We start from the raw sequence: 27,029 nt of genomic DNA on the forward strand, positions 1-27,029 counted from the left end.
AGAAGCCTTTGATTTGAAATTATTTAATAGCTTTGTGGATGAAGTCACACTACTTAAGCCTCCCTAATGGTGAAATACAGAGATGATTAAAAAAGGCAAATTGTGTGGATAACAACAACCAAAACCTTACTCATGAGCAGTGCTGTCACAGGACGCACTGTTCAGTAACGTAAAGGAGTCAAGTCTCCAAATAAGTGATTAAGTGCTGCCCTCTAGTGAACTCACAGATCCAGTTTCAGCACCCAGAGTTTTGAAATATAACAAAATCTCAGCCCCAGAGTTTAGCTAGATTTGTCTCTAACAGAAGAACCCTACAGCAATCATCCTAATATAGCATATTTACAATTTAATTTTACTCTTCCATGCTAGGACCTTTAGTTTAGGTTTAGCACTGCAATAATGTTAAACACTGAAGTCAATTTAACAACTCCAGAGCATAGTCTACTTTTTCCTCCGAGTTGTGAAATCAAGTTCTGATCTTACAACAAATCACTGGCAAAGCCATTTTAAAAACCCATTGTATCAGAAAACACAATATTCTATTTTTTAAAACAATATGCCAATAATTTAACAATAGGCTCAAATATTTAAAAATTTTGACAGAGTTCTAGAATTAGCTTTTTCTCATGCTCGGAGTACCTTTTTTGTAATGCCACTTTCACTGAAGGCTTAATGACTTCACTACTAGTTAGTGGAGCATCTTGGCTCTTGATGTTACCACCCAAAAGGCTCCCTCATGTGAAGTAGACAGACATATCAGTTACAATTTATTCTCAAAGCAGGGTTTTATTGTAGCTGATTCCTAGCCAACTTTTTGACTATGTATTTAAAAAAGAAAAGGTGGCCACTTCAGGAACAAAGTGATCAGAGGGGCAGTATTTGCCATCAGACAAAGAACCAGCAACAACAGCTGTAAAGCAGTCCTTGCTAGGTGAGCCCAATGGTATTAGAATTTCACAATTCATTTAAAAATTAGTAGGAAGAGATACTCAAGACGCTTTGCTTTCACAGAAAGAATGGGGTCTTCCTTTAAGAATTAAAACCACATTGCACACAGTTGTGACACACAGGAGGCAGTAAGCACAACTGAGGCAGGTGCTTCTCACATTTTGGTTTGGGCAATCTTTAAGCTGTAGCTGGCCCCTTAAGCTGGGCTGACCTACACCACCTACATCAACAGGGTTTCAGGTTGATTTGCTCCTCCAGTCAGAAAAATGCTCTTTCCAACCCAGCCTCGAATGAACCCAGCTGATGGAAAAGCTCAAGCGAAATGCATGGAGCAGAGCTGGTTTCTGTTTCAGCACTGGAATACTTCATATGCTTATAATAACCAAACACATTTAAGCATTCCTTGAAGACATTAGCCTGAATGCCAACCATTAAAATCTACTTAATCATCTGCTTACACAAAACATTGGAAAAAGTTGAAAGAACTTGCCTGGAAACTTATCAGGTACGTTTATTAAGGAACAACATTCAAAAACAGATGTTATATTTGTATTTTTGAACTTCCATATAAAATTAAAAAAAAAACTTCTTTGATTTTGTCAGCATACTTGTATCTGCAAGTGATACTACAGCACCTGGGGAAAGATCAGCACAGAGAATTTTGTTAGTATCTTCCAAACTTCTAGCCATCACAAAATTTTGTGCAAGCTTAACATGCAGAAGACTGCCCACTTCCAGTCTGAATGAGTTTAGCTTCCAATCATTAACACATTTTGGGTCAAACAGAATTACTGCATTACTTGTAAGGTTAAAGTGTACAATAAAATCATATATGCACAAAAGCTACGCTTCAAACTTCAGTAATTTGTTATCTAAATTTGAAATTACGCAGACTCATGTGGCCTCACCTCCATGGCTTCAGAACAGGATCAAGCCAAGTATCTGCCAGCCTGCAGCTGGTTTTAATAACACTGCCTATGTTGACTTAAATATATTCAGATTTTTAAAAATCCTGTCAGTAAGACTGAGCAGAAGCTTAGTTGAACTAATAACTCCCTGTAAGAGTGTTATTAGAAAAGCTGAGACTGACAAGACAAGCCTGACTCTTGCTCATCATGTGGAGCCAGCTACAGGAATGATTCAGACAGAACAGTTTCAGCTTACACAGTATTAAGAACTTCTTGTTGCCATCTACGGAGGTGAACGTAGCAAAATGAAAATAAAATTTCTCAAGACAATGTTGTCAACAATTCTAGTGCTACTTTTACCTCAGTTACTGGTCCATTTTCTCCTGTATCTTCTTTTAAAAATCTGAATAATGTTTCAGCCTGAAGAAAAAAAAAAAGTTGAGACATCGAAAACTTCAGTAACCAGTTGACCAAACAGCAAAAAGAAGCAACAACTATTCAGTAGCCCCACTTTGAGTATTCTTAGCTAATCTGGTGTAGCAAAGATAGCAATCTTTGTAAAATGTGTAGCAGAAGGTAGCAATCATCCAGGTTAGATTTACTTCAAGTGCCATTATATGCACTTCAGGAAACTGCACATTATATGCAGTTCAAGTTGAAATAAAGGACAAATTGCCAGATCCATTCACATTTTTACAGACATGCTTGGGAGTCTTTTTGTAAGTTTTTCCTGTCAGACTTCATAAATCATTAAAATCTCACATTAAAAATACAAAGTTTTTCAAGTATCACATAACGTTACTTAGTTTAAAAGAATATTCCTGCTCTGAGGTATTACCACTCCTGACCACACCAGCAGAAAAAACACACTTCTCCCTTCTCATAAAAAGGGAGAAGTTAGTCTTTTAATCCTCTGGGTTTATTTAATGGGGGGAACATCTGGCTTTTTACATACCAGTTATCTCAGAAAAGGACAATGACAGTTTTGACAGGGATGTCTGTCTGCAGCAATGTATATTTTATGATCAGATGATAAACAAGGCTCATTCATTCTCCAGAAGGAAAAGCCAGCTTCACACTCAATGAAGTCATAAGGTGAAATTCAGATCATGAAGTCAAACCTTATCATTTACCAGTCATCTGCCCCATTTTACAGAATATAAACATGTTATCTGGGATTAATGAAACTAATGTAGTACATACCTAAATAACAAAGCTTTGCCTTTGTTATTTGCTACAGAGAAAAAACCACTTCTGGGAGAAAAGTCCATAGATTGAGCAAGATAAATCTGTTTTCTTCTGAACACTGGGAAGTTTGAGAATACAGTATATGAAGGAATGTGTACCTATTGAGAAAGAGGTCATTAGTTATAACAATCAGGAAAAAGCCACCAAAATTTAAATTAATGTACAAATTTTAAAAGGTCAATGTTGAATTCAAATGTTCAGTTTTATTCCTGACACCACTTTATAGATAGACTTCTACTGGAGAAAAGGTGCAGGGAACACAGTACAAAGCCAATTATTGTAACTCATTTATTTTTAAGTAATTACATCTAAGTAGAAAAATAGGCTTCCAAACCCTCAGATCAATTCAGTAGTTCTACTGCTGGCCAGAATTCTGACAAGGCTGGAAAAATTCTGAATGAGCTAGGAAAAACCCCACATAGTAAGACCATTACAGCTAATGCTGCTGAAAACTCACATTTGTCACTGAGTTTTATATACAGCACTGAAATAAGGGCATCTTAAAAAGGGAAAAACAAAAGGTAAACTAAACCATAAGACGTTCTTTTCAGAACAACTTCCCTGAAGAAAAAAAAATAATAATTATTTCCTTATAAATATACAGTAGCTTTTATCTGTCCTAATCTGCTCAGTCTCCCAATTTTTGCAATATACTTATCTGCTCAACATCATTTTATTACATCACCAGGAATATTTTTGATCAAGATACAAAAAACCCCTTGCACTAAGGCAGCTAACATACCAATTTGACAGCCTCATCAGCTTCACAGGAAGCCACTGCCAGAATTTCTGTGGTGGGATTGAAGGTCACACACGTAGCAGATGTAACTAGGTTCATTATGGCTTTAACTGGTTTAGGATGGTTTTCTTTGAGACAGACATCAGTGGTATATAAATTTACAACTCCAGAAGCTGAACTGAAAAAAATAAATCAACAAAGACTATACCAAGAATAACATTTACAGTACATATTACCTTGTTCTCTAGCCACCATTCAATTGAAAATGTAATTTCCAATTATTTGCTGGAATTTATAATGGTATTTTCTTTGGAGCTTGATTTTGCTTTGGAGTTAAAACAGTATTTAGTGGAGAGGTTTGTTTGTCTTTTTTTTTTATTTAAAGAGACACACTTAACTGGAGATCGCTCATAAGCATCTTTTACATAGAATGAATTCAAAGCAATGAGAGAGTGGCATCAAAAGATTCTGACATAATCAAAAACCTTGAAACTATTTTTTTTAAATGCCCTGTAGAGTAAGTCCACTAAAAATCCCCTTCTACAGTGGGCTAAGAAAATTCATACTGTACTTAAGTATTTGCTAGTCTCATTTGAAAGGATTGATACTCTAGCTGAAGTTGCATGTTGATAAGTATAATTGGAGAAACATTTTCAAGCTTGTGACTTTGAGTTGAGGCATCTTTTCAAATGCTAACATGCTATACTGCAGGAGCCAAACTAGGAGTATAGGAAAGACAAAAAGGGGAAGACCTTGAATCAGTATTTGTACTACAGAATTTGTGATTTCAGTCAGTGTGATTTCAAAATTAACTGCTAAACCCATATATATCAACAGTAATACATTAAAAGTGATACTGGTATTAAGTGTGCTATGGCATTTTAGATATACATGGAACAAATCAAATTACTATCATAAAATAGGCAATATTCACCTATTCACCTCTAATCTAACCTTATTAAAACCAAACTTATTCCATTTTCCTACACTCTCACCAGCCACCAATAAGTTTACTGAAGAGCTTCAAAATCAGATAGGAAGATATCAAATCCGAGTCACTTACCCACATGCCACATACTGGTTATTTTTTGAAACAGCAATGCACTTTCCTTCCAAAGAACCTTCATCTTCAAATTTATGTAGACACTTCCTGCTTCTCACATCCCAAATGAAAACTTCACCTTCCTCTGGTTGCAAAATAAAACAGAAGATTATAGAAACCATATATACAGAACACATTGTTTGTCTGCTTTGTTAAAATAAATTTTATTAGATGACAACTATTAGCTCATTTACAACTATCGAATATAGGGTATTTTTTAAAAAAAACAACTAAAGGCATACTAAAATAGTGAACTCCATTCTTTAATGATTGATCACTCAGTTTATTTTTAGGCCGGAGACTAGAATAAAACCTTTCAATTATCTTTGTAAAACAATAAATTACTTAAGTAATTTAAATGGAATTATGATTAGTGCTGTTAGAGAGAATACTTACTCGAGTAACTATATATTTTACTGCTGTCTGGAGTGAAAGCAGATGCAGTGCATCTTCCATTTACTTTCATAGTGCTAATCAGTTCCTTTGTCTATAGGATGAAGAACAACAATGGTGACAATAATTCTGCCAAAAATCTGTAGCAAGTTGTTTCCATACTCCTGTCCCACAAAAATCTTAAGTTAGCTACACTGACATTAAAAGAACAGCATCAACATTTTCAGTGCCTACAGACCAGAGCAGAAGCTGATACTCAACTCAGGAGTCCATGATCAATTTATTATTGCACAACTACAGTTCAATAAAAACTCATTTGCTCCCTCGCTGAAGGGTCTTCATTATATAATGGAACTGATCTTTTTATTTTTAAAAAGTATTTTTCCTAGCAAAAGTTTAAAACAAATCCAGGTACCATCATATGGCATTTTAAAATTTAACTGAAAAAATTCTCTATGCGTTATGAATCACAGCAGATGGCATGATTCATGAACATGGTACATCAGCATGCACTAGCGCTATTCCCAGAAAAGCAGTCCTATATTTTTTCCGCCCTCAGATGCCTGTTTTCATGCTGAGCCCATTCCTTTCGCCAGCAGTGTTTGTGCAATCAGCCGAAATACAACATTGATATATGACTTCTCCCAGTGACAGCTTAAAACCCCATGAAATTCTGGCCTTAACTCCAGCAGTCCCAAAGAGAGCTGCACAGTGAGAAAAAAATTCTGAGACACCCCAAAATTTTCTAAACCTAGAGTTAGTTGATTCAGCAGCTCATTTTTGAAGGCTGTCACAGTATGTGTCAGTTTCAACTGAAAGCTAGATTGCTTTTCAGATTAAATATAACCAACCAGATTCAAAAGGAAAAAGGTCCCAAGAAAGTGAAGCTACATGAGCCATGACGAGAAACTACCTTCATTGACAACAAGTGAAGATAACCTGAAGTTCCAGTTAGAAGCATAAATGATCCATCTGGAGACACTTCAAAATTTCTGAGAAATCTTTCCTCCACACCTTTAAAAAAGAGATTCAGAACTTCAAATCGGTGTAATTTTTTCTTTTTCCTCAATATTCACAGGTATGATGAATATGAATAAGACCCGACTCCACTTCAGCAGTACACTGTCACAGTAAAGCTACAACTCAACCTCATTTACGTGTGACAATTAACTTCTAATATCCCAGACAAACTAAAGCTAAAGGCATTCGAGTAAAGATCTCTGAAGAAAAGTTAAAAATGCTACCTCCTACAATTCACTGCACTACCTTTTAAAGCAAATTCACACGCCATTTCTCTTTGGGACAGCTTTCAGCTATGCCCAGACACTTAAAGCACTACAAAACTTACCTCTTACTTTCTGTATAGGAATGATACTTCCACTCATCATGTCATACACAAAGAACATTTTATGGTGAGTACCAGTGGCTATAACTTGTTCTCCATCAATACTGAAACGAGCCTTATAGATTGGAAAACTCTCTAAATAGATGCTCTGTATTCTTGGATTCTTTATACCATCAACCTTCAAAAAAAAAAACAGATTATGATATAAAGGAACATACCAAATATTGCTACACAGAAAATTCATATCAACTAGCCAGTATACAAGAGATAAAAAGTAAGAGCTACACCAGTTTGAAACATTAATCTCCTCTTCTCAGTCTACAAATAACCAGGCTCTCGGCTCCTCACCCTATAGATCAGGCACTCTCAGCCTTCCTGGATACAATTCACATCCTTCCCCATCTTACCCACCCTTTGTTCAAATAATCTTCTATTGTGGTTTTCTAAACAGACATATTTGCTTCGCATTATTCTTTCCTGCAGCCCTGTGGGAGTCTCGAGTTCAACTTCTGTTTTTGACCATTTTACTGATTCTGGGCCATATTGAAAGTTCCAAAATAGAGTTATGATCCTTAGTTTTCAAAAGAGCAGGGCAGGAGTGTCGCAGGATGAGTAGCTTCCTGCTGCAGTACAGCCTCTCCAACCCCAAAATGATTTCACAGTACTACATTTTGAAATGAGAGTGGACTGCCCACAACACTGTGGGCTTTACAAACAACTTCAGGAAAGAAAAGTCTCATTACTCCTTGTCACTGGAAACCTTAAAACCAAATCTTCAACTAAAAACTGCTACAAGTAAGGTTGCCTATACTCTGTAAGTGGTTGGTATGAAGTTACAGATGGAAATTTCTTCCAACAAGATGCCTTCAACCAAGGAAATTCCATTGTAACTGCAGACATTACAGTAACTGTAACATTACAGCCCCTGTGAGCACACCATCACATCTATTGTTCCAGGCTATCTCAGGTATATTTATAAAGATTCTATACGAGTGTCCATTTACACAGTATAGAATGAAATTCTTCACCTGAAAGAGTGACACAGATCGATCATGTCCAGCAGTCATGACCACTTGAGCAGATGGATGAAACTGTACAGTTGCCAATTTTCCATTAGCAAAACGTTCCTGATTAGCAGGCAAGCACGTACTCATCTGGAACAAAGATCAAGCAGTTTAGAACAAAATACAACTTACACACTTTTGGTTATGCTGATGAACAGGCAACTTAATTGCTCTTTATACTACAAGAACAAGATCTCAAACCCTACGACAAACTGTTAGACAGCATGACATAAGCACAATACACAGAGTAAGTTTGGTAAGTTGCTCCAATGCAGCAGCGTAGGTAAGATAAACTAGCTAGCCTTCCTACTGACTTGGAAATTAGCAGTCCATAAAACTAGTTACATTCTGATTCATCTGAAATAGCTGTAGAAGAGATAGTGTAAGAAACACTCATTTAAGGCTCTCACTCCTAAAAGACCATTTTAGTAGCCTCAAAGCTGCAGGAGAATTCCATCCTCCCTATAGAGAAATTAAAGCCCTACTACAAGATGCTACTTTAGAGTACATAAAAATAATTCTCATGTCAAACAATACATCTCAATTTACTCTTTCATAATGTGAACTATCCAATTTGTCCAACTGTTTACTCTCTAGAGTTTTCAGCTACAGAAACAAAAAAGTTCATACGATCACTAATTTTACTGCCCAAATAGCAACAAAAAAGTCAAGGTGTGCATATTGGTCAAACTGAGGCAGAAGGATAGGCTTGCCTTTACCTTCAAAATACCTCTTGGCAAGGACTCTGAGTTTGATACGAAATTGCCAGTCCTGCATAGCAAATCATCATCTTCATCTTCATCACTATCACCTAATTAAAACAAAACACATTGAAAAAGCTAATTCCACAAACATTCCCACAGCAAAACCTACAAATTCCTTACAGAAACAAATCAGATCAAAGCACACTGAAAGAAGGAAGGAATAAAACTGGCTTACCCAGCATATTATCACACTGCTGAAACTTAGAAAACATCAAAAATAATTAAGCTGAATAGGGAAACACAGAAACACTTATCAGAATAGTAATGAATTTATTTACTATCGCTTGCAGTCCTTTTGGGTTTCTTCCTGTTTTCTAAATCAGCCCAGGCAGGAACTCCTCCCATAGCTCGCTGAAACCTAGAAAGAGAGGTAAGCGGAAAAGAAGAAAAACAAACCAACTTTTTTGAGAAAGTAATGTCCTTCTACACATTAAGTACTTACAAGACACATGGCCACAGTTTTGCACGACTACTTGCACATGGAACACTACGCAAGTTTTTTAAAATTTCAATCAGCTTTCTGTGTTTAGCTGAATTCCTGAATGTGAAATTAAAGCAAAACTGGTACCAAACATAAAAGCACTGTTCTTTGGAGCGATACATGCTAATACCAAGACAACCCAAACGCATCTAAGGTTCTGCTTTGCTATATGACTATATTCACATTTCAGCTCATCCTAAGTTACCATTTCCCATCATCCTATTCACAAAACAATGCATCGCTATAAAAAATTTCTGGTATAACTCCCTAGAGGACAAATTAAAGAGATCTATACACCTCTACCAAGCAAATATTAAACAAATTAGCCTAGACAATATTAATATAGATTTTATTTACTATTGTTAGTATTATTTTGGATTTAAAAATGCTGCAAATATTGTAAGAAGCACCAGCTTTAAACAGGTCAATACAGTGGGTAAAGAGAAAACTGTCACACAGATGTATCTTCTGTCATCTTAATAAAGTTAGCCACAAAAACAGTAATGAAACTCACTGTTCTTCAAGTCTCCTTTTTAGCTTTTTCTTAGTAAGAATCTTCTCAGCATCACTTTTCATGAAGTCTTTCCTATACTTATGGGTCATATCAACACTAGTGAGAAAAAACACACAGAACATGAAGATCATTTGAATGGAAGCCACTTATACTCGCTCTTAAGCATAACACACAATTCCTACCTGCAAACCTGAACTTACTGTTCCTCAGCTTCATCATCTTCATCCACCCAGGCCGGTTTTTTAGACAAGATTTCACCTTTTGCTTCATTTTCTACTTCCGAATCGCTGGAGTCTTCCTGGAGACTTTTCCTCTCTGTAGCATTCAGCTGAAAGCAACCAAGCAGGCCGTGTCAGCCCAGCCACGGACGGCCGCGGGCCGCTGACAGACACGGCGGCGGGGAGCCGGCGGGGGACGCGGAACCGAAGCACAGGCCCCTGCTCGGGCCCGCAGAACGGGCCGGGCCCCGAGCCTTACCCGCTGGGAGCCGGCCAGGCGCTGCAGCAGCTCGTCCTCCCCCACGCTGAGGCTGTCGCCGAACACGAGCTCCTCCAGCTCCCGCTCGGCGCCCGACGCGCGGCCAAGGGCCTTCAAGTGCCGGGCGCGGCGAGACGCTTCCTCCACCGCCTGCTGTGCTGCTGCCGCCGCCTCATCGGCGCGCGGCTGGAGCCGCTTTACTACTTCCTTCATTTTCTTTGTTTTCTTTATTTTCTTAACTTTCTTCATTTTCTTCTTCTTCTTCTCTACCGAACCCGGGCGAGGCGCCGCGGCGCGCTGCATGGCTCCTCAGGGGCCCGCCGGAACCGGAAGGCGTGCTCGCTAGCCACGTGACACCAGCTTATATCGCCTCTTTGCCCCGCCCCCCAAGCGTGATAGGCTCTCGCCCCTGCTCCTCCTCAGCCCACGTGACCAGGCCACTGTTGCCCCGGCCTCAAGGCGTTGTCACGTGTCCTCCTTTCTTTGCCTTCCTTTCCTCCCCTCCCCCTTCCCACCCCACGTTCCACGTGACGCGGCCCACGGCCAGGCAGCTCCATTGCGCGCGCAGGGGGGGTTTCCCTCCCCCTGTACAACAACCGCCTCCCACCCGCTGCCTAGCGACAGCTCTGAGCATATCACATATTACTGGAAGGCAAAACGAGCGGCCGCGGGGCTGCTTTTATCCCTCATCCTCTGTCCTGCTGCTAAAAACCCCCTCCGTTTGTGAGTGGTTTCTCCCGAAGGGGGGGTACGGCGAGCGAGGAAGCCCCAAACAGCTGTGAGCCCAATGAGGGCGCGCGGTGGGCCGGGCGCCGCGCCTGCGCAGAGGCGCCATGCGAATGTTGTTGATATTCCGGCGCAGGGAGTCGGGCTCGTTCCGCCGGCGGAGGGAGAGGCTGAACTTTCCAGGCCGCCTCCTGCCCCGCCGGGCCCGGCCCCTCGCAGGGGGAGGCGGCAGGCGGAGGGGGCCGAGCCGAGGGGAGGGGGCAGAGGCAGCGGGCGTCTCCTGCCCATGAGGGCCTGATGGAAAACACAAAGGACCTGGTGAGTACCTCAGCCTGCGGGAGGCGGCGGGGGCTGCCCCGCTGAGGGGGCGCGCGCCTGAGGGGAGCGTTGAGGTTGGGTGGGGGGGGCCGAGGGCTGAAGCCGCCGGGGGCGGCCGGTCGCTGTGGGAGGGGAGCAGCCCCGGCACCCTTCGGCTCCTGTGGGGGCGGGATGGGGGGACGGGCTTTGGGCCACCTCGTTGGGTGAGCCCTGCTGAGCCGAGCCGGTCTCCCGGGGCCGCGGGGGGTGCTGGCAGCCCCGCCAAGCCTGTCACCCGCGGGGAGCGGCGGGCACGTGGAGGCGGCGGTGGCCGGTCCCCCTTTGTTGTGATCCCCAGCGCTGGCCGATCCCTGCGCTCCCCGCCCTCCCTCGGCCCGCTCCGTCTGGGCGGGGGTTTTTTTTGTCCTTCCTTCCCTCCTCCTCCTCCTCCTTCTTCCTGCCAGCAGTCAGGGTCGGGAGCAAAAAGTTTCAGATTATCTCGTATTCAGCGATACAGGCGTTCTCGCAGTGGTCCAGCGAAGTGCTGTTTTTTCAGCAACTTCCTCTTGTAGTTAAAGCCTTCAAGTGTTAGTTTTCCAGTCGCGCTCACTTTAAGTGCTGTGTTCTTCGCTATTAGCCCTTCAAAAGTTCGGGATTCTTTGCATCCAGTTTCCCACCTCTATATAATCTTTATGACTGTTTATATTGTGACTTCGTTCTCAATGTGAGGAGCAGTAAACCCGTGAAACCAGTTTCACTTTCAGGTTGTTGCTGGAAATGTTTTAAAGTGTAGCAATTTCTGTTCAGTGTGGCTTTTTTTTTATAAAAAAAAATCCTACTACAAAGCATATGCTGATTATGGTAGAAACTACTGCGTGTGAAAAAGTAATTCATTAAAAAAATAACAATTTAAAATGTGGGTGGTAGCCCTTGTGATTGTTCACATCTAAAACCAGTTAAAACTGAATGCTGCAGGGCAATCTTCTATATTTTAAATTAAAATTATTTTGCAGGTTTGAGAACCTGCATTTACTTACTTGTTTGTTGAATTTGCTTATAACAGTCTGATTTCGACTTGCAAGGAATGGATTAAAAAGGCTATGAGAGACTCTGATATGGAACACTAAATGGGAACTAAAACAATATATTCCTTTAAAAAAAACACAGTTGGTAGGCTAGTAGTCTTTACTTGTTGCTTCTGCCTAGGGATCGTTTTGAGGAAGTGTGCAATGTAAGCCAAAGGGAAACATAGCAGAGGTAGATACTCTCCTGTGTGGAAGGTATTGTTTATGCCACAAGAATAGTTTATGTGTTATTCTTGAGAGTGTGTGCACGTGCAAAAGCATTGTAGAATGAAAGTAAGAGTTCTCTTCATTGTCATTCCCTAAAGAGCTAGACGACTGTGGCACTAATGATAATGTGTGCAGAAGTTCCCTCTCATTGGGTTTCATTTCTCTTACCTTCTAAAATTTGATTTAATTTTGCAAGGCTTTTGATACCTTCTGCAAACTGCTACTGCATACCTTCATTTCTCAGGTAAGTCGGTACACTCTGGGCATGTGTGATATTTTGCTGAATCTGACTCTGAGCACATGGAATGAATTCAGGTGTTGAAGACTTTGTTTTTGGGTTGGTGGTGTTTTATGGTTTTTTACATTTAAATTGATTTATTTTTTTAATGGTAACACAGTGTTTAAAGGGAAGTATTTGTCTCTTCCAAATACTCTGTGTGTAAGGGCTTTGTAGATTTTCAGTTTTCTCAAAACTCGGATATTTCACATATTAATCATCACACACCCCCTCCAAAATTGCCTGCTAATTTGATATATTTTTTTATGAAAGAGTCTTCCCTCTTGTGTGAAACCCCCTGGGGAAGAGGCTATGGACAAAACCTTTGGCAAACAGCAGAAACTGGCTTCAGACAAAATGCTGTCATACATAGCAAATGAAGAGACAGGAAAAAACATTTCTGTAATTTTCCAGCAGAGATTTTACTTATAATAAGAGTGGAAGGCACATTTCCAGATAGAGGTGAGTTGCTTATATAAAAAAGTAAGTTTGGTTGGTTCTGATTTCCAGGAATCCCAAGATGTTTAGCTTTGGCGTTTTTTTGTTTGTTTGTTTCTAATGAAAGCTGAAAGTATGTTTTCTTTAAATTGGTACCATGTTTGAATTTTCTTTTTTTGTTATGCTATGAGGCACAATTAGACTTCAGTTCCACAGGGGGCAAGCTAGCATTACTACAGTAAATTATTTTGGCCAGCTTACATTCAGAAGAGTTGTAATAAATTAGTCCCATCGTTTTGTTTCCTTAATGCTAACATCCAGAGCTAAAACTAAGCTTGTAGCATAAAACATTAATGAACTTCTGAAAACAAAAGCTGTGCATCAAATCTAATTCCAACTTGGAAATACACTATGGGAAATGCACGATCTGTTAAGGATACGTGATTAAAGCAAATGTGTCTTATCACAGCCCCTTGGCTTGAAGGTTGTGGTGACCTCATTGTTGACCTTGGCCTCAAATACCATCTGTCCATACTTCTGTCATGTTTCTGGGGGTTAGATCTGAATACAGAAAGTGATGCCTATCTCTATAGGTGCTGGTAGGCCTTTGTTAAGCTACAGCTCTTGTACTCAGCTCTAAATCACTGCCTTTCTGAATTCAAGTGCCAAATTGATTCAGGAGTAACAATAACTGTTTTGAGTGGTTTGAAACCTTACTGTGACTGTTGTGGATCATCTGCCTTTGGCCAGGATGCACTTAGGGGCAAGGACTTTGGTTACTTAATAATGGGGTATTTTTTGTAGCAAGTTTTTACCTTCAAAACACTTTCAAATTTTGCCAATACTTGAGTGTATAGGCTTCATCAAGACACTAAAGCAATTTCCCAAGTAAGTATTTGATGTCTAATTAACATTAAATGGTTTTATTTTGTGTTTTGGCCATGCATTGTTCACCCTTCGTGACCAATTTTGCTACGCGGAAGGAGTAGTTATTGCACTCAAAGAGTGCATGCTATAATGTGCTGACCAAAATCAAGTGTGTATATATAATACTATGTATTAAGAGAGTGAGGGAAACTAGTTATTTTTTTTATTTGTTTACAGTTGCCTTCCTGCTTTTAGGGAAACTGGTTTCCTTAACTATATTCTTTAATCGCACCCTTTGCCTTGTGTAATGGTTAATTAAGAGTATTTCTTAAAAATATATTGTTGCCAAGTATTCACAGGGAGGAGAGGAAGAACAGGAAAATGGGAAGTTGGGCAGAATAAGAAAGCAGTTCTTAAGAGTTCCTTTCTCCACCCATCCCTTCAATAGAGAAAAGTATGCAAGAAAACCCCCAAGCAAATAGTCGTATAGGTTTATTTGCCAGTCCCGCTTACAGTAGACTTTGTAGTGCTCGGTCTAAAAATCTTTCCTGTTGAGGAACCAGTAATCTCATTAGGAAAATAAACTGTAGCCAGTATGCCTAAAAGTTTGTCTTGTTCTTTTGTTTGTGCATTGCTTCTGCTTAATGTACCAATCGACTCTCTATTACTGGTGGAGTTACTTAAGCTACTGCTCTTTTGGTGTTAACCAGCTACAAGATTCTGTGTTTTATAGTAAGGCAGACTCTTGCTCAAAGCGTGCTTTGCGGATGGGCAGGATGCTATTCCCTCGTTTGTTAGAAGGTGAAGAACACTGATCGTGTTCAGTTTTGAGGGAAAGACAACCTCAGCATGATTTTTAGTGCTAAATTCATCTTCTAAGAGTAGGAGATGCTTTTTTTTCCTTGTATTTTTATATTGTGAAACATGGATTGATTTTACTACGTGGCTGTAATTGTTAGATTAAGTTACTACTACTGTTAGTCTCTGGTAGATTTTTTTGAGTGAAAGACTAAGTTTTTATAGACAGTGTTTCAAAATTCATTGGGAACACCTTGTGGGGCAATAAGCTGTTCTTTCTGAGGCTTCCATTCATAGTAGGTACAGGACCTCTATGGTTAGATGCTTCTCTGTCAGCCAGACAAGATATGGCTACTCAGCTGCTCAGGCACACTGCTGCTCATCGCTTGCAAGAACTCGACAGGAATTACAGGCTGCTGCTGTTACCAAAGCAGCTGTTTTATCTCAGTTACAGTTCTGTTTGAGGCATATATTGTCCTTTTTGTAAGGATGCCATTTTTGACCTTTGAGTTCAGAGTTGTACCCCAACTTTTTTCTGTTCTAGATGTTATACAGGGTTTGCAAAAGAATAGGATCTCTGACTTCTGCAGGAGGGGTTATCAAAGATTCCACGTGGTGTTCACTTGTTTATACAAATGCTGTCTCTCAACATGGGTGACAAAGAACCTTAGTGGTGTTTATTATCAAAATAGAGAAGTTTTTGGTCTGCTCTAGCAAAATTCCAGCATAGGTATTTGCATGTCATCTTCCTAACTTCCACCTACTTCTGCACACAAAATACTGTGGGGTTTTTATGTTGCAAAACTGTACCTTTTCCAGGTCTTACAAAACATATTTTGAGTATTTTCCCCAGAATTGCAATCCGGGTAATAACTATAAATTAATGTTAAGAATCCCCTACATAATTTGTCTGGCAAATGTGGTCACTTCTGGCAAAAACATGGATTAAAAAGAAAAACTACAGTATTACTTTAAAACAATAAGCAAAGCTGCTGTTTTGAATCACTCATAACTTGAACTGAGACAATTTGGCCACATATAAAGTAAATGCAGAGGTGATATATGAGACTTGTTTTGACAGTGTAGTTACGCTCAACAAACTTGATGATTGCTACTTAGGAACTTGTACAGTGTTGAAAAATTACTTTCTTAGTAGAGAGCCCAGCTTTCTATATAGACTGAAATATGTTTTTTTTTCTCATCTGTGGACGTTTTGGCGAAGGGGGCTTGGCAGTAGTGTTGAGGTTCTGAATGTATGTTATGTAAAAGAAGAACCCCCAAAAAATGAGCCAGCTGTGCTGTTGTGGTATCTGCAATTCTAATCTGCACCGTGCTTCAACTTGCCTAGAGCAGCCTGTCTTCCCTTCAGTGCCACTGGTCCTTCATCTTGCCTCCAACCTCCTGTTTCTTCTTTGGCCTTCCCTTGCAGTGGGAGCAGTGCTGGCTATAGGGTTTCTCTACTGTGGCATCAGGACGTGGGCTGCACTTCTCTTCCTTCTGAGCTGCTACAGCATTTCTAATCTCTGCCAGCAAAGTACTGGGCAAAGCAGAACTGCCATGTGGGTCCAGAGTTCTCCAGTCTGGAATGGAAAAGGAATGTCCCAAGACTACCTTGTACTGCAGCCTCCACTGAAGGGCTGAAGTCCTCCTTTATGTGGGACGAGGCCCTAATCTCTTGGTGAAATCAGATGACCTGACTTATGGAGGATGGGTGAATGAGGAGGGAGATCCTGCCCATGGGCTCTGAAACACCACTAGTATCTATCCATAATACTAGAAGGAAACATGGTGTTCTGGTATAACTGCTGTGAATGGTTAATATGGCATTGCATTTTATTGCTTAGCGGAGGCTGTGGTCAATAAAAGTTAAATATTGTGAGACGTTAAGGAGTTCATGAAATCTTGAGGAAGATGACTAGTCTTTGTGTTCTGATCTGTAAATTACTGGTACTGCTTGCAGAACACTGTATCTATGGTAACATTGTGCTCAACTTGTGCCTTAATCTACATACATGTACACACACAAACAAATAACTGAGCTTGCCTCTTGTTGGCTGATAGCATCATAATAATGTACAGGTGTGACTTGTTACCCGTGCAGGTCAGGGCTAGGTTTTGTTCTGCTGTTGCTCAGTGTTTCCTCTGATGATTGTGACTGTTACCCTAGCTACTTCAGGCAGATGTCAGTGCCTTCAGTGAGTTTTCAAGTTATGCTCTATCCTAAGTTTTGATTGGTTTTAATGTAATTTTGAATTGTTAGCGGAGGAATGTGTGCACAAATAACATTACACTGACTTCTTTGTTGTTTTGTTTCAGAGCTGCTTTAAGTGTTTTAAATTTGTTTACCTTATTGTGTAACCTTTTGTGCTTACTGGCTTTTGGATTTTTTTTGTTTTGTTTTTTAATTGGGTGCTAGGATTGGGTCAGTGTGGAAATCAGTTTTCCCTTTTAACTATAAGGAAATCCTTCCATAATAGGATTTAGTCAGATTGTAAAGGAGAATAGAGAATATTATGATAAAGGGATAGCATAGCAGAAGAAGGCTCGGATGAGATCCAACAATAAAAATGTTCAGGCACATACTCTCTAGGAAAGGGATTTGGGGAATTACTGTGATGAAATCTTAAAGCTATGAATCCAAATGCAATTTAAGAAGGAAAAGTCCGATGACATATTGTTATTTTTCTGTCTACAATGACTTTTAAATAAAATTAGCTCTTGGAAAAGGAACTAGAGGCAAAGGCTTTCTTAATCTTTTTCCTGTTTTCTTGGCTGTACTTCATTCTCCTAACTTGTGCTTCTATTATAGAGTTTATCTTTGTCTTCTCTTTATCTGTTATTTCCTCTCAAACTTAGTAGATGCTGTTAAGGATAATGGAAATACTTTGAATTTTTTAACAAGATCTTTTTTAGCTTAATGAGGACAGCTATTGTAGCAGTAGCCTTGTTTCAGTAGAGCTGTGTAAGATACTAATAAAGTTTAAATTGTGACTATTAAAATGCATATATTTGTGCATCAGAAAAAAAGACATCAGTTAATCTATTGTTTATAGTTCTTTAATGCCTTTGCTGGAAATTGCTTAACTGTTATGTGTTCTTCAAAATTGTATGTTTTTATTTGACCTCAGATTTTTTTGTGGTAGGAAAACTATTATGTAACAAGTTCTCATATATGGCAGTGCAAATTAGTCACCTTTCTATCTTTTTAGCATTTATACAGACCCTATTGCCATAGTAACTGAGCTCTTCATAATTGTTAATGTATTAATCCTCAGAACATCCCTGTGAGGTAAAAAGGTATTCCTGGTTCACACGTGAGAAACTGAATCATAGGGAAGCAGAGTGATTTATCGATAACCTCACAAGCCAATGAGAGCAGAGAGATACTTCCATTTTTGTTCCTAGGGAATAGTGCTCTCTTGGTTGGACTGTCTTTTCTCTGCCCAGCTTTCTCAAATGAATGAATTTTAGTGAAATTGGCTGCAGCCATCTGGAATGTGCTCATTTGCATACAAGATCTGTGTGGCTGTCATTATTCAGCACATCGGGATTAATGAACTCTGAAGATACCAAGAAAAATAAATGTGTGGACTGCTACTGTGTATTCTCAGTGGATCGTGAGATAGACTTTTCTTCCTGTATGTCACAATACCAAAAATTGGCTAGTTTTGACTCTACTACTAATTTAATTGGCAATATGTGGCTCATATATCTGTTCTGATACAGCAGTTTTTTAGTACATCTACTTTTGAAGGCTGACTTTGACCTTTGAAAATTTTAAGCTTGACTTTGAAATATTTGCATTCAGAATGCTCTGTTATTCTTTGGGATTTTTGTTTGTTGGGTTTTTGTTGTTCTCTCATTTTTAGACAGAACATACTTCACGAGCAGAAAGGAAAAGACGTGATTCATTCGGGATGTTTGACGGTTATGATAGTTGTAGTGAGGACACGAGCAGCAGCTCCAGTTCAGAAGAGAGTGAAGAGGAGGTTGCTCCTTTGCCGTCCAGTCTCCCAATTATAAAGAATAATGGACAGGTCTATACTTATCCAGATGGCAAATCTGGCATGGGTAAGTATGTGGGGCATGAGTACAAAGAGTTTGATATTTATGCTTTTCAGCCTGTGCTGTGAGTTGAGGGTCCCGTCCCAAATGTTCGTACCGATTGAAAATGGACCAAAACAGCTGAAGGGTTGGGGGTGGGTTTGTTGGTTTGGGAGGGGGGAATTGTTTGGATTTTGCTGAACTGAAATAAGATAGGCTTTGAATCCTGCTGTCAGGAAAGACATAATACGGGAACATCCACCCTCCCATCAATCTGTGTTGTGTATATATGCACATGCATGTGTATGTTGTCATGTATGTTGCTTTTATTCTTTGGGCTTTGAGGAGAATGTCAGTGTGTTCTCTCTACACTTGGGCATATATTCTCTCTACCCTTTGTTATGTATATGATATATTAAAATAAATTTCTTCCTATACTAGGAAAACTTCGTTACTGCTGCTGTTTAAAGCCTGTCAGTGTATACCTGCTCACTACCCACTAGCTGTGAGCTAGAGTATACTGGAAAAAAAAAAAAAAGGAAGATGGCTTTTATCATTGGGGAAAAAAATGTTTTGGCCAAAGTCATTACTGATTAGCAGAGCTCTCTACTGGGTAGAGTCTTGGTATTGTCTCATTGGCATAAGCTGGTCACAAACTCTTACTCATCATGGAACAACTCAGTGGGTGATGCTGTCTACCTCTGAAGCATATGATTCCAGCTAGGGTACTTTTTGGTGTACTAATTTATGATTCAAAAAAGAGATCTGGTTTTATTTCACATTAGAAGTATTAAATATCTAGAGGAAATCAAGATTGGCAGGCCCAGATTCAAAGCAGACATTTCCTTGAGAACCATGAAAACACAAAAATGGGCTTTAGCTGATTTAGCTGGGTTGTTCACTTCTACCAGTGGTAAAATTAACAGGAAGCAGAAAGAAGGCACCCTTTCACCAATGAACTTGAGGTTTTAGTGTCTCAATGATGTTTGTGGTATTGCTCTTATTTTAAGTTACTTTTTTGTGCAATTCTCTTCAGGGTCAAACCCTAAGAAACTGTTTGGTAGTGCCACCTACAGGACTTTCCTTATTTCACCTTTGTTCTGAATTTTTACTGAGGTCTTTATTACAGTCTTAACATTTGGTTTTTTCTCTCCTCTGATTAGCTACATGCGAGATGTGTGGAATGGTTGGTGTCCGTGACGCTTTTTACTCTAAAACAAAACGCTTCTGCAGTGTGTCATGCTCTAGAAGCTATTCCTCGAACTCCAAGAAGGCCAGCATTCTGGCCAGACTTCAGGTAGCGGTACAGACACCATTTTCTTTATATACTGATTATAGTCTGTGTTTGTAAAATGTGTACGTCTGTAAAACTTGCATGATGTTTTAAGATAAATCAAGTTTCTTAACACATTAAAATTTTCACATGAGTAATTTTGTAAGCTAAAACTCAGAACTGTATCAGTCATGAAAAATTACTTTGCTCAGCAGAGTAGATTCCGGAGAATACTGATACCTTATTTCATTTCTGCTGCAGTGGCCCTTCTGCAAGAAAAAGATCAGGAAAAATCATCAGTCTACATATGTAGTGACTTGAAATTCCATACATCTCATACCCAAGATATTTTCTGGCTTTAGAGAGCATAAAGGTTTATTTAGCATTGTTGTGTTCTGGTTTTGAGGGTTATCTTAACTATATACATTTGCAAAATGGGGTTGTGTCTGTTTACTTAAAACATTAATCAAATAATCCTGTAACATTCAATAAAAGAGAAATGTCAGGAAATACTTTATATACAATTCAAATTCATTGCAACAAATACTAAGAAATTGCATAGGTATAAATTAGATTAAAAGTGCTTCGTTTTGACCTGCTTTTAAAAGCTATCTTTTTTTCAGGTAAACAACAATGAATCTATAATGCTGTTCAAGTTGGAATACTAGTACAAAAGCCATCTTTTGGACATTCTTTGCTACTGGTTTTTAAATTTATTTAATATTACATGTAGTTTTGTGATACTTAGTCAACTTCCATTCTGTGTTGTTCTAATTTTAGTTAAATGTGCCAGAGATACACTACAGATCTATGGAAATTACCCAATGGGAGTTTTGAAAGACTTTATTTACTTAGCTTTTTTTGTTTTAGGGTAAACCTCCAACAAAGAAGGCTAAAGTTCTACAAAAACAACCCTTAGTGGCTAAATTAGCAGCATATGCTCAGTACCAAGCAACTTTACAAAACCAGGCAAAGACTAAAGCAGGTAATGGCATATAAACAGAACTGGAACAAATTCTTGGTAATTCAAGATTTGTAGCTCACGAGCAGCTTCCTAAATAAAATAACTTTCTCTTAGCAGCTGTCCCTGTGGAAGGTTTCAGCTGGGGTAACTACATCAATAGCAATAGCTTTACAGCAGCTCCTGTAACCTGTTTTAAACACGTAAGTATTTTTCAATACGTGCTATCCTTTTGTGTGTTTGTGTGTGTGCATGAGAGACAGTCCGTTTTAATTCTTGAATTCATTTTTTGTAAAACATCCATATCCAAATATGTTTCATGGCCTTGGACTACAAAACTTGTATTGTAAGCTGTGTTAGTATGACTACTTTTTAGACAGGTATGTTTGGTTTTGTGTCCCTTAAAACCAGTGATATCAGTTACTCTCATCATACATGCTCTCATAAACAAAGAGAAAAGTAAAAGGAGGACACTTAAAAACTTGTGAAGTTATTTTTCTTATATTCGAGGCACAAAATCATCAAATGCACTATAGAATATCAAACCAAGCAGGTCATGCAATATTAGAAAAGTTACAGGAAGCGTTTTAGATTGAGTCAGGCTTGCTCCATTATGTTGAACTGATCTTTTGGTTACATGTTTGGATTTGGGATTTTTTTCTTAGTTTTTTGGTCAGATTCTCCCTGTCTGTGATGCTGCCAGGTAGTGTAGAAATAGAGAAAAATACAGGCTTTTTATAAATCTGAAATGACAGAGTTTGATTTTCTTTGTATTAGGGTTACAAAAATTCTAAACAAAAAGTCCTCAGTCGTTATAGAATGTAATGGGGGGATGAGAAAAATCTAGCAGCATCTCTGTTTAATGTATGTGTTAAATTCTGATTATTAGATCTTGTTTAAAATAATCAGTACTTTCTGTCTCTTAAAAACTTTCTGAGAGTTTTCTCAGCATACTTTTTTATTTGGGAAGTTGAAGTGTTCCATCTTCTTGCAAAAGTTTTAGTGTACTCAAATTTATCTGATGAAAGTTGCAATCAAAACAAACGTTTTGTGGAAGTTGTCCATAAAGAAGAGACTTATTTTCTGTCCAGTTCTGGAGTTCACGCTGAGCCCTGTCAACTCATAAATCAGTAGGAGTTGAGGGCTCTTGGCAGTTGGCACTTTCTGAATAGCAGCCTTTATGCTCAGAGGCCTCAACTATTACCCGGAACAGAGCCTTGCATTAGTATAGCTTTGTGAATTTGTATCAAATTCCACGTGCTTAAATAAGCATGTTTGTACTTTGCTTTCACTGTTATGTACATGCTATAGTAAGTAATTTCATAAGTACATTTCATAAGGTATTGTTTGATGACATGGGCTATTATAACAATAAATGCTACATGATGTATGGCATCCTTAATTGGGATACAGCTACAATAGTTAGATCACTTGTAAATTACGCTATAACATTCCATATTAAAAGGAGTTGTATATTCCTTTCTTACTGCTTCATTCATTATGTTGAATGGTACCCCAATAAGGTGAACAGATAAAATACTCATGTTCATATTTTACCTTGAAAATTTTCATAAGCTACATGGCAGTGGTAATACTAAGCCTGAGTGTTGTTTCTTTTCTGTCCCTCTTTCCCTTGTATATACAAGCAGAATGCAACTCCTGCGATCTCCTTTGGAGATTTCTACTTTAGTGGACATTAGTTAGTGTTGCAAGCATGTGATTTGCATTTAGTTTTACTGTAATGATTTCTTTCAAAAATGTATTATTTAAACCAGTCAGAATCTAAAAATGCATTAGTACTTTTGTTAGATCCTTCTCTCTTTATCCCAATCTCCGTTGATAATTAAAAGAAACAATGTTTTTTTTGTCTCTCTGGAGAGATTATTGCTGTGTTTTCTGTGTGCTATGTTGCTTTGATTCATAAAAGTTTGTATTAGTTGATGTTTGTTTACCATTCATATTATGGATTCCATGCACGTTGTGTATGTCCGTGAGATTGAATATATAAAGTTTATTCTGGTCAAAACAGAAGTTTTGACTTGACAGTAAAATCATAACATATCTACCCTTAAATGATTAGATTAGATAAAATATGTATCTGGTTATACTGGCTGTATCTGTATGGATATTTGATAGCAAACATTGGGATCAATACCAATGAAAATTTAAGGGAATTATAAGATGTGGGATTTGGCTTATTGATTATTAATAACTGGACAAACTTTAGTATTTCAGGTCTGATGTAATTTTCCCAGATTTTTTTTTTTTTTGCCTGGGAAGTTTGCCTCTTCAATTTAAAATAGTTATATTTTAGAATTAAAACATTTAAATCTCAAAGTTATCTCTTTCTCTGTATGAGAAGAACTAATTTCAAAGTCTTTTGATGAACTTGATGTGCATTTTGTACTTTCCTGTTACCTTCATTCCAGACGTAAGTGTTGAGTAACACTAGTGAAATTCGCAAGTAACGGTACAACTCTGCCCACTTCATAGTTCAGTAAACTGAAGTAGGGAAGCTGCTTTGGTTTATGTCATATAGGAAGCCTGTGACAAAGCCAGAATTGCAGTTTGTGCACCTTGCAGCTTTTTTGGTCGAATTGTGTTAATCAGACACACAGCAGTAGCTGATGCAAGGAGGAAAGCTCTTAATGTTTTCAATATTGTATTATAGCTTAGGAAATACAACGTGCTCATTGTCAACCTGCATTCCAATTTCATTTTCATCTAAACATTTTTTTACTTTTTTCTATATTTGCTTTTATTAGCTCAAACCATTCCTAGAAATGAAAGCAAATATAGTGCTTTGAGTCATTTGTCAGTACTAATTGGTGTACAGCTTAATGCACAATTAATAATAATTTTTCTTTTCCACTCTGTTGCTAGTGAGGTACACATTTCTGAAGTTAAGAATTTTTCAATCTTTCTTCCAGTTGAATTTTATTCTAAGCTGAAATATTTTCATTCTCTTGGCTTCTTTTGTTATGAAAATAAATAAATAAATCGTTTGCTCAGAGGGAGCATTTCCAGGATTTTACACTAGGTGGCAGTGCTTTGCTTTGAACTTTTAATTTTAAACCATTTGTCTTCTCTGGCATTACCCTTTGAGGGGGTACTGTTCACACACAAGGTTTCAGTATAGCACCCTTATGCTTCAGGAGTTGGTAGCATCACTTTGCCATTAAAATCCTAATTCAGGTTTCACATCTGAAATCATGGCAGTGTTAGAAGCCAGTTACTCAACCCAGGAGCTCTTTGTTCAGCCAGGCCTGTGGGGATATTTAGCCTTTAGCTCCTGTCAAACAGGACCTTCCTGATTGCAACTTACCTTGCAGAGGAGGCAGCTGCTGCTCACAGATAAACCCTCCCAGGTCATCTGCTGGAGCAGGAAGGGATGAACCAGATCTTCCTTGTTTGGGAGTGATATGAAGTGGATCTCTTCGTCATGAGTCTGAAAGGTAAATTTGTTCTTACCTGTAAATTATGGTTCTGCTAGTTCGCACTATGCCAATCCAGACTTCAGAGTTACCCTTCCAGCCAGCAGATGAATAAGACTTAACAGTTACACAGTGCTTTTTGAGTTTTTCAAAGCACTGTGCAAACATTGATTGATTAATTGGATGAAGTCAGAGAAGACATGAAGGAAGATGGCTGTTATAGCCCTGGTTTATCCAGTCTTCCTCCCCTAAGAATATTCATAATGAGTGAAAAAGGGAAAGATGGCGCAGTATACCAGCTATAATGTAAGCCATCACCTCGGGGACAGTAATGTTATCTGGCATTTCAGTAGTGATGCTACACAGGATGGCTTCCTTCTTCTAAAGGGTGAGCCATATGGATTGGTGTAGGAGAACTAGCAGAACCAATATTTTCACAGACAAGGACAAATTTAACTTTCTGCTATTTCCCTCTATACCAATCCACGCTCTAGAAATAAGAATTTGTGACATTTAGTTGATGTGATGAGAAGTGATTTGATACACTTTTCCCTCTGAATCAACTGAATAGATGAGCAGGCAGTAAAATATATTTCAATTAAATGCAGCTGGATTATGAAATTATTCAGCACTGCTATTTTTAATTGTTTGGCCTCATCTATATCTCTATACAAGGCGACAAGGCTTACTAAAAATATGGAGTTTGAAAAATTTATTTCCCCAATTCAATTCAGAAAGCTACATATGTCGATTTAGAGATGATAACAAATATGTAATAGGACTTGATTAAGAAGCTGTATCTGCATATTTTGTGTGTGAAAATAAGCCATCATCTTTCAAGTTGTTTTTTTTTTTTCTCTCTGTCTGCCAGATGGCAGAAAAGAGCTCTGCGGTCTAGACTGGTGTAGATGGGACATAGCAGAACATGAAGAGACCAGGCTTCAAGAATAAGAAACTGGCATAATTGTAATAACTTATTTTTCCTTTAATAGTTAAAACTAGTTTTAAGTTTTGCATGCCTACCCTCAAATATTTCTACTACTGAAGGGTATCCCTTTTTAAGATAAGTTTGGCTTTTAGTGCTGCTAGTTGGCTATTGCTGATTGCCAGCAAAATTCCAGTACCGTGATTTCCAGTCATTCAGGATTAATCCAAATTTCTTCGCTTGTGGTTCTTAGCCAAAAATTTGTGAAGTTGGAGGCTACTCCCACTGAGAGGCTAAGTTCTCTGTGTTTGCAAAGAGCTTTGTAAATGAGACACATCCGTAGAATACTGTCTGCCTGCTACGGTACAGAACCAGAGGATCCCTTCAGTTGTCCCTGTGATATCTGGATAATCTCTGAACTGATAAGAATTGTTTTCTCAGAACACCTTAGAATTTATATCACTATTGTTCTAGAATACCCCAAATATGAATCTTTCCTTTCTTGGTGATCTCAAGTTTAATGTAGAGACATTTTCTATTTTGTTACCAATACAACTTCAGTTGAGTAACTTTGAAGGTTTTAGATTCTTCAGCGCTGTATTTCTGATATCTCTACAATTCCAGCTTTGACTATCTTTTCCTGGTGCTCTGGTCAATAGAACCTTCTTCTTGAAATAGCAAGCTAAATGTAACTTTTATCTCTAGTTCCCACAAATCCTTAGTATTCTTGTTACTAACACATTAGTCTAACCTTTCAGGACAGTCTGTGAGGAATCTAGCTCTGAATTTCATTTTGGCATTTGTTAAAAAGGTGCCACTCAGCCTTCTGTTAACTTTTTGCTCGCTTGATGGAATGATCACTTGCGAGTGGTATGAAAGCCTGTTTCTCTGAGAGAACGTGGACCAGTGGGTGATGAGCCCTACTGTAATAAATCATCAGAATAGATTCAAGAAATAACTTCTATGCACTTTTTCAGGAACATTTTTGATTTACAGAATTTAAAGATTTTGATTTCTGTGGTACATGTATGAATTTCAAGTACCATGATTTTCTTGCAACTAGAATTGCAGAGGAATTCTCACCATTCTCACTAAAATCAGTAGCTTGCACCTAGTTGAAACATAGTAGAATAAAGCTGACCTGTGAGTATATGGAATTTGTGCTTGTGCTTTACAGATTTTTAAACTTGGAATCCTATAGTTATTGCAGGAAATGGACAGTAATAATTGTATACAATTACAATACTACACAACCTTCAAATCAAAACCAAACTAGGTTTTCATAGAATGTTTTCTAAACATATGCTTATGTCTTATCATGTATATTGATTGTTTTGTCTTTTTAAGTCGCCTGTAAAACACTGATTTAACAAAAAATAATTATTTTCATGTGGTGAACTGGTGACTTTTTCCCCCCTACCTTAAACGATAGGCGCCTATGGGGACATGCTGGGGTGATATCTCAGAAGGAGTGCGAGTCGAGGTTCCAAACACCGACTGCAGCCTACCTACCAAAGTCTTCTGGATAGCTGGAATTGTAAAATTAGCAGGTGAATATATTTTAGTTGAAATGATTAAAATAATCAAAATAACTGTGTGAAGGGAGCTCTTAATTTAGTCAGTGGTCACCTGGTTAGTTGAAAGTTAAGACTGGTTAGGTTGTCAGACCTGTGTCAATAGGTTACATGTTTTAGCACTATCGCTATGTTACACT

General features: G+C 38.5%; 2 protein-coding genes across 2 annotated transcripts in view; one reads left to right on the forward strand and one right to left on the reverse strand.

Moving 5' to 3' along the window:
- Positions 1-1,426: 1,426 nt before the first annotated feature.
- Positions 1,427-10,351, reverse strand: UTP18 (UTP18 small subunit processome component). The gene is made up of 14 exons (XM_074160164.1): positions 9,984-10,351; positions 9,707-9,834; positions 9,507-9,602; positions 8,790-8,869; positions 8,467-8,558; positions 7,712-7,837; positions 6,687-6,861; positions 6,252-6,352; positions 5,342-5,432; positions 4,907-5,030; positions 3,847-4,021; positions 3,060-3,202; positions 2,217-2,276; positions 1,427-1,583 (listed from the first exon to the last, which is right to left on the reverse strand). Exons 1-13 carry the CDS (start codon positions 10,284-10,286, stop codon positions 2,252-2,254), a joined length of 1,659 nt encoding a protein of 552 aa, XP_074016265.1. The 5' UTR covers positions 10,287-10,351; the 3' UTR covers positions 1,427-1,583; positions 2,217-2,251.
- A 655-nt stretch (positions 10,352-11,006) lies between these two features.
- MBTD1 (mbt domain containing 1) overlaps positions 11,007-27,029 on the forward strand; it is a 33,015-nt gene continuing 16,992 nt past the window's right edge. Inside the window, exons 1-6 of the mRNA XM_074160159.1 lie at positions 11,007-11,027; positions 18,548-18,749; positions 19,886-20,019; positions 20,866-20,980; positions 21,077-21,159; positions 26,748-26,865. Coding sequence (XP_074016260.1) covers positions 11,007-11,027; positions 18,548-18,749; positions 19,886-20,019; positions 20,866-20,980; positions 21,077-21,159; positions 26,748-26,865 — 673 coding nt within the window. The remainder of the gene's footprint in view (positions 11,028-18,547; positions 18,750-19,885; positions 20,020-20,865; positions 20,981-21,076; positions 21,160-26,747; positions 26,866-27,029) is intronic.

The sequence above is a fragment of the Numenius arquata genome, chromosome 17, assembly GCF_964106895.1.
Source record: "Numenius arquata chromosome 17, bNumArq3.hap1.1, whole genome shotgun sequence".
Taxonomy (NCBI): domain Eukaryota; kingdom Metazoa; phylum Chordata; class Aves; order Charadriiformes; family Scolopacidae; genus Numenius; species Numenius arquata.

Bases quoted from the DNA above. Each gene is read 5' to 3' on its own strand.
- UTP18 (XM_074160164.1), bottom strand. From the start codon at position 10,286: ATGCAGCGCGCCGCGGCGCCTCGCCCGGGTTCGGTAGAGAAGAAGAAG. The intron at 6,862-7,711 runs GTGAAGAATTTC...TTTTTTTTGAAG, and splicing joins GATCTGTGTCACTCTTTCAG to GTTGATGGTATAAAGAATCC. The intron at 2,277-3,059 runs GTATGTACTACA...TTTTTTCTTCAG, and splicing joins GGCAAAGCTTTGTTATTTAG to GCTGAAACATTATTCAGATT.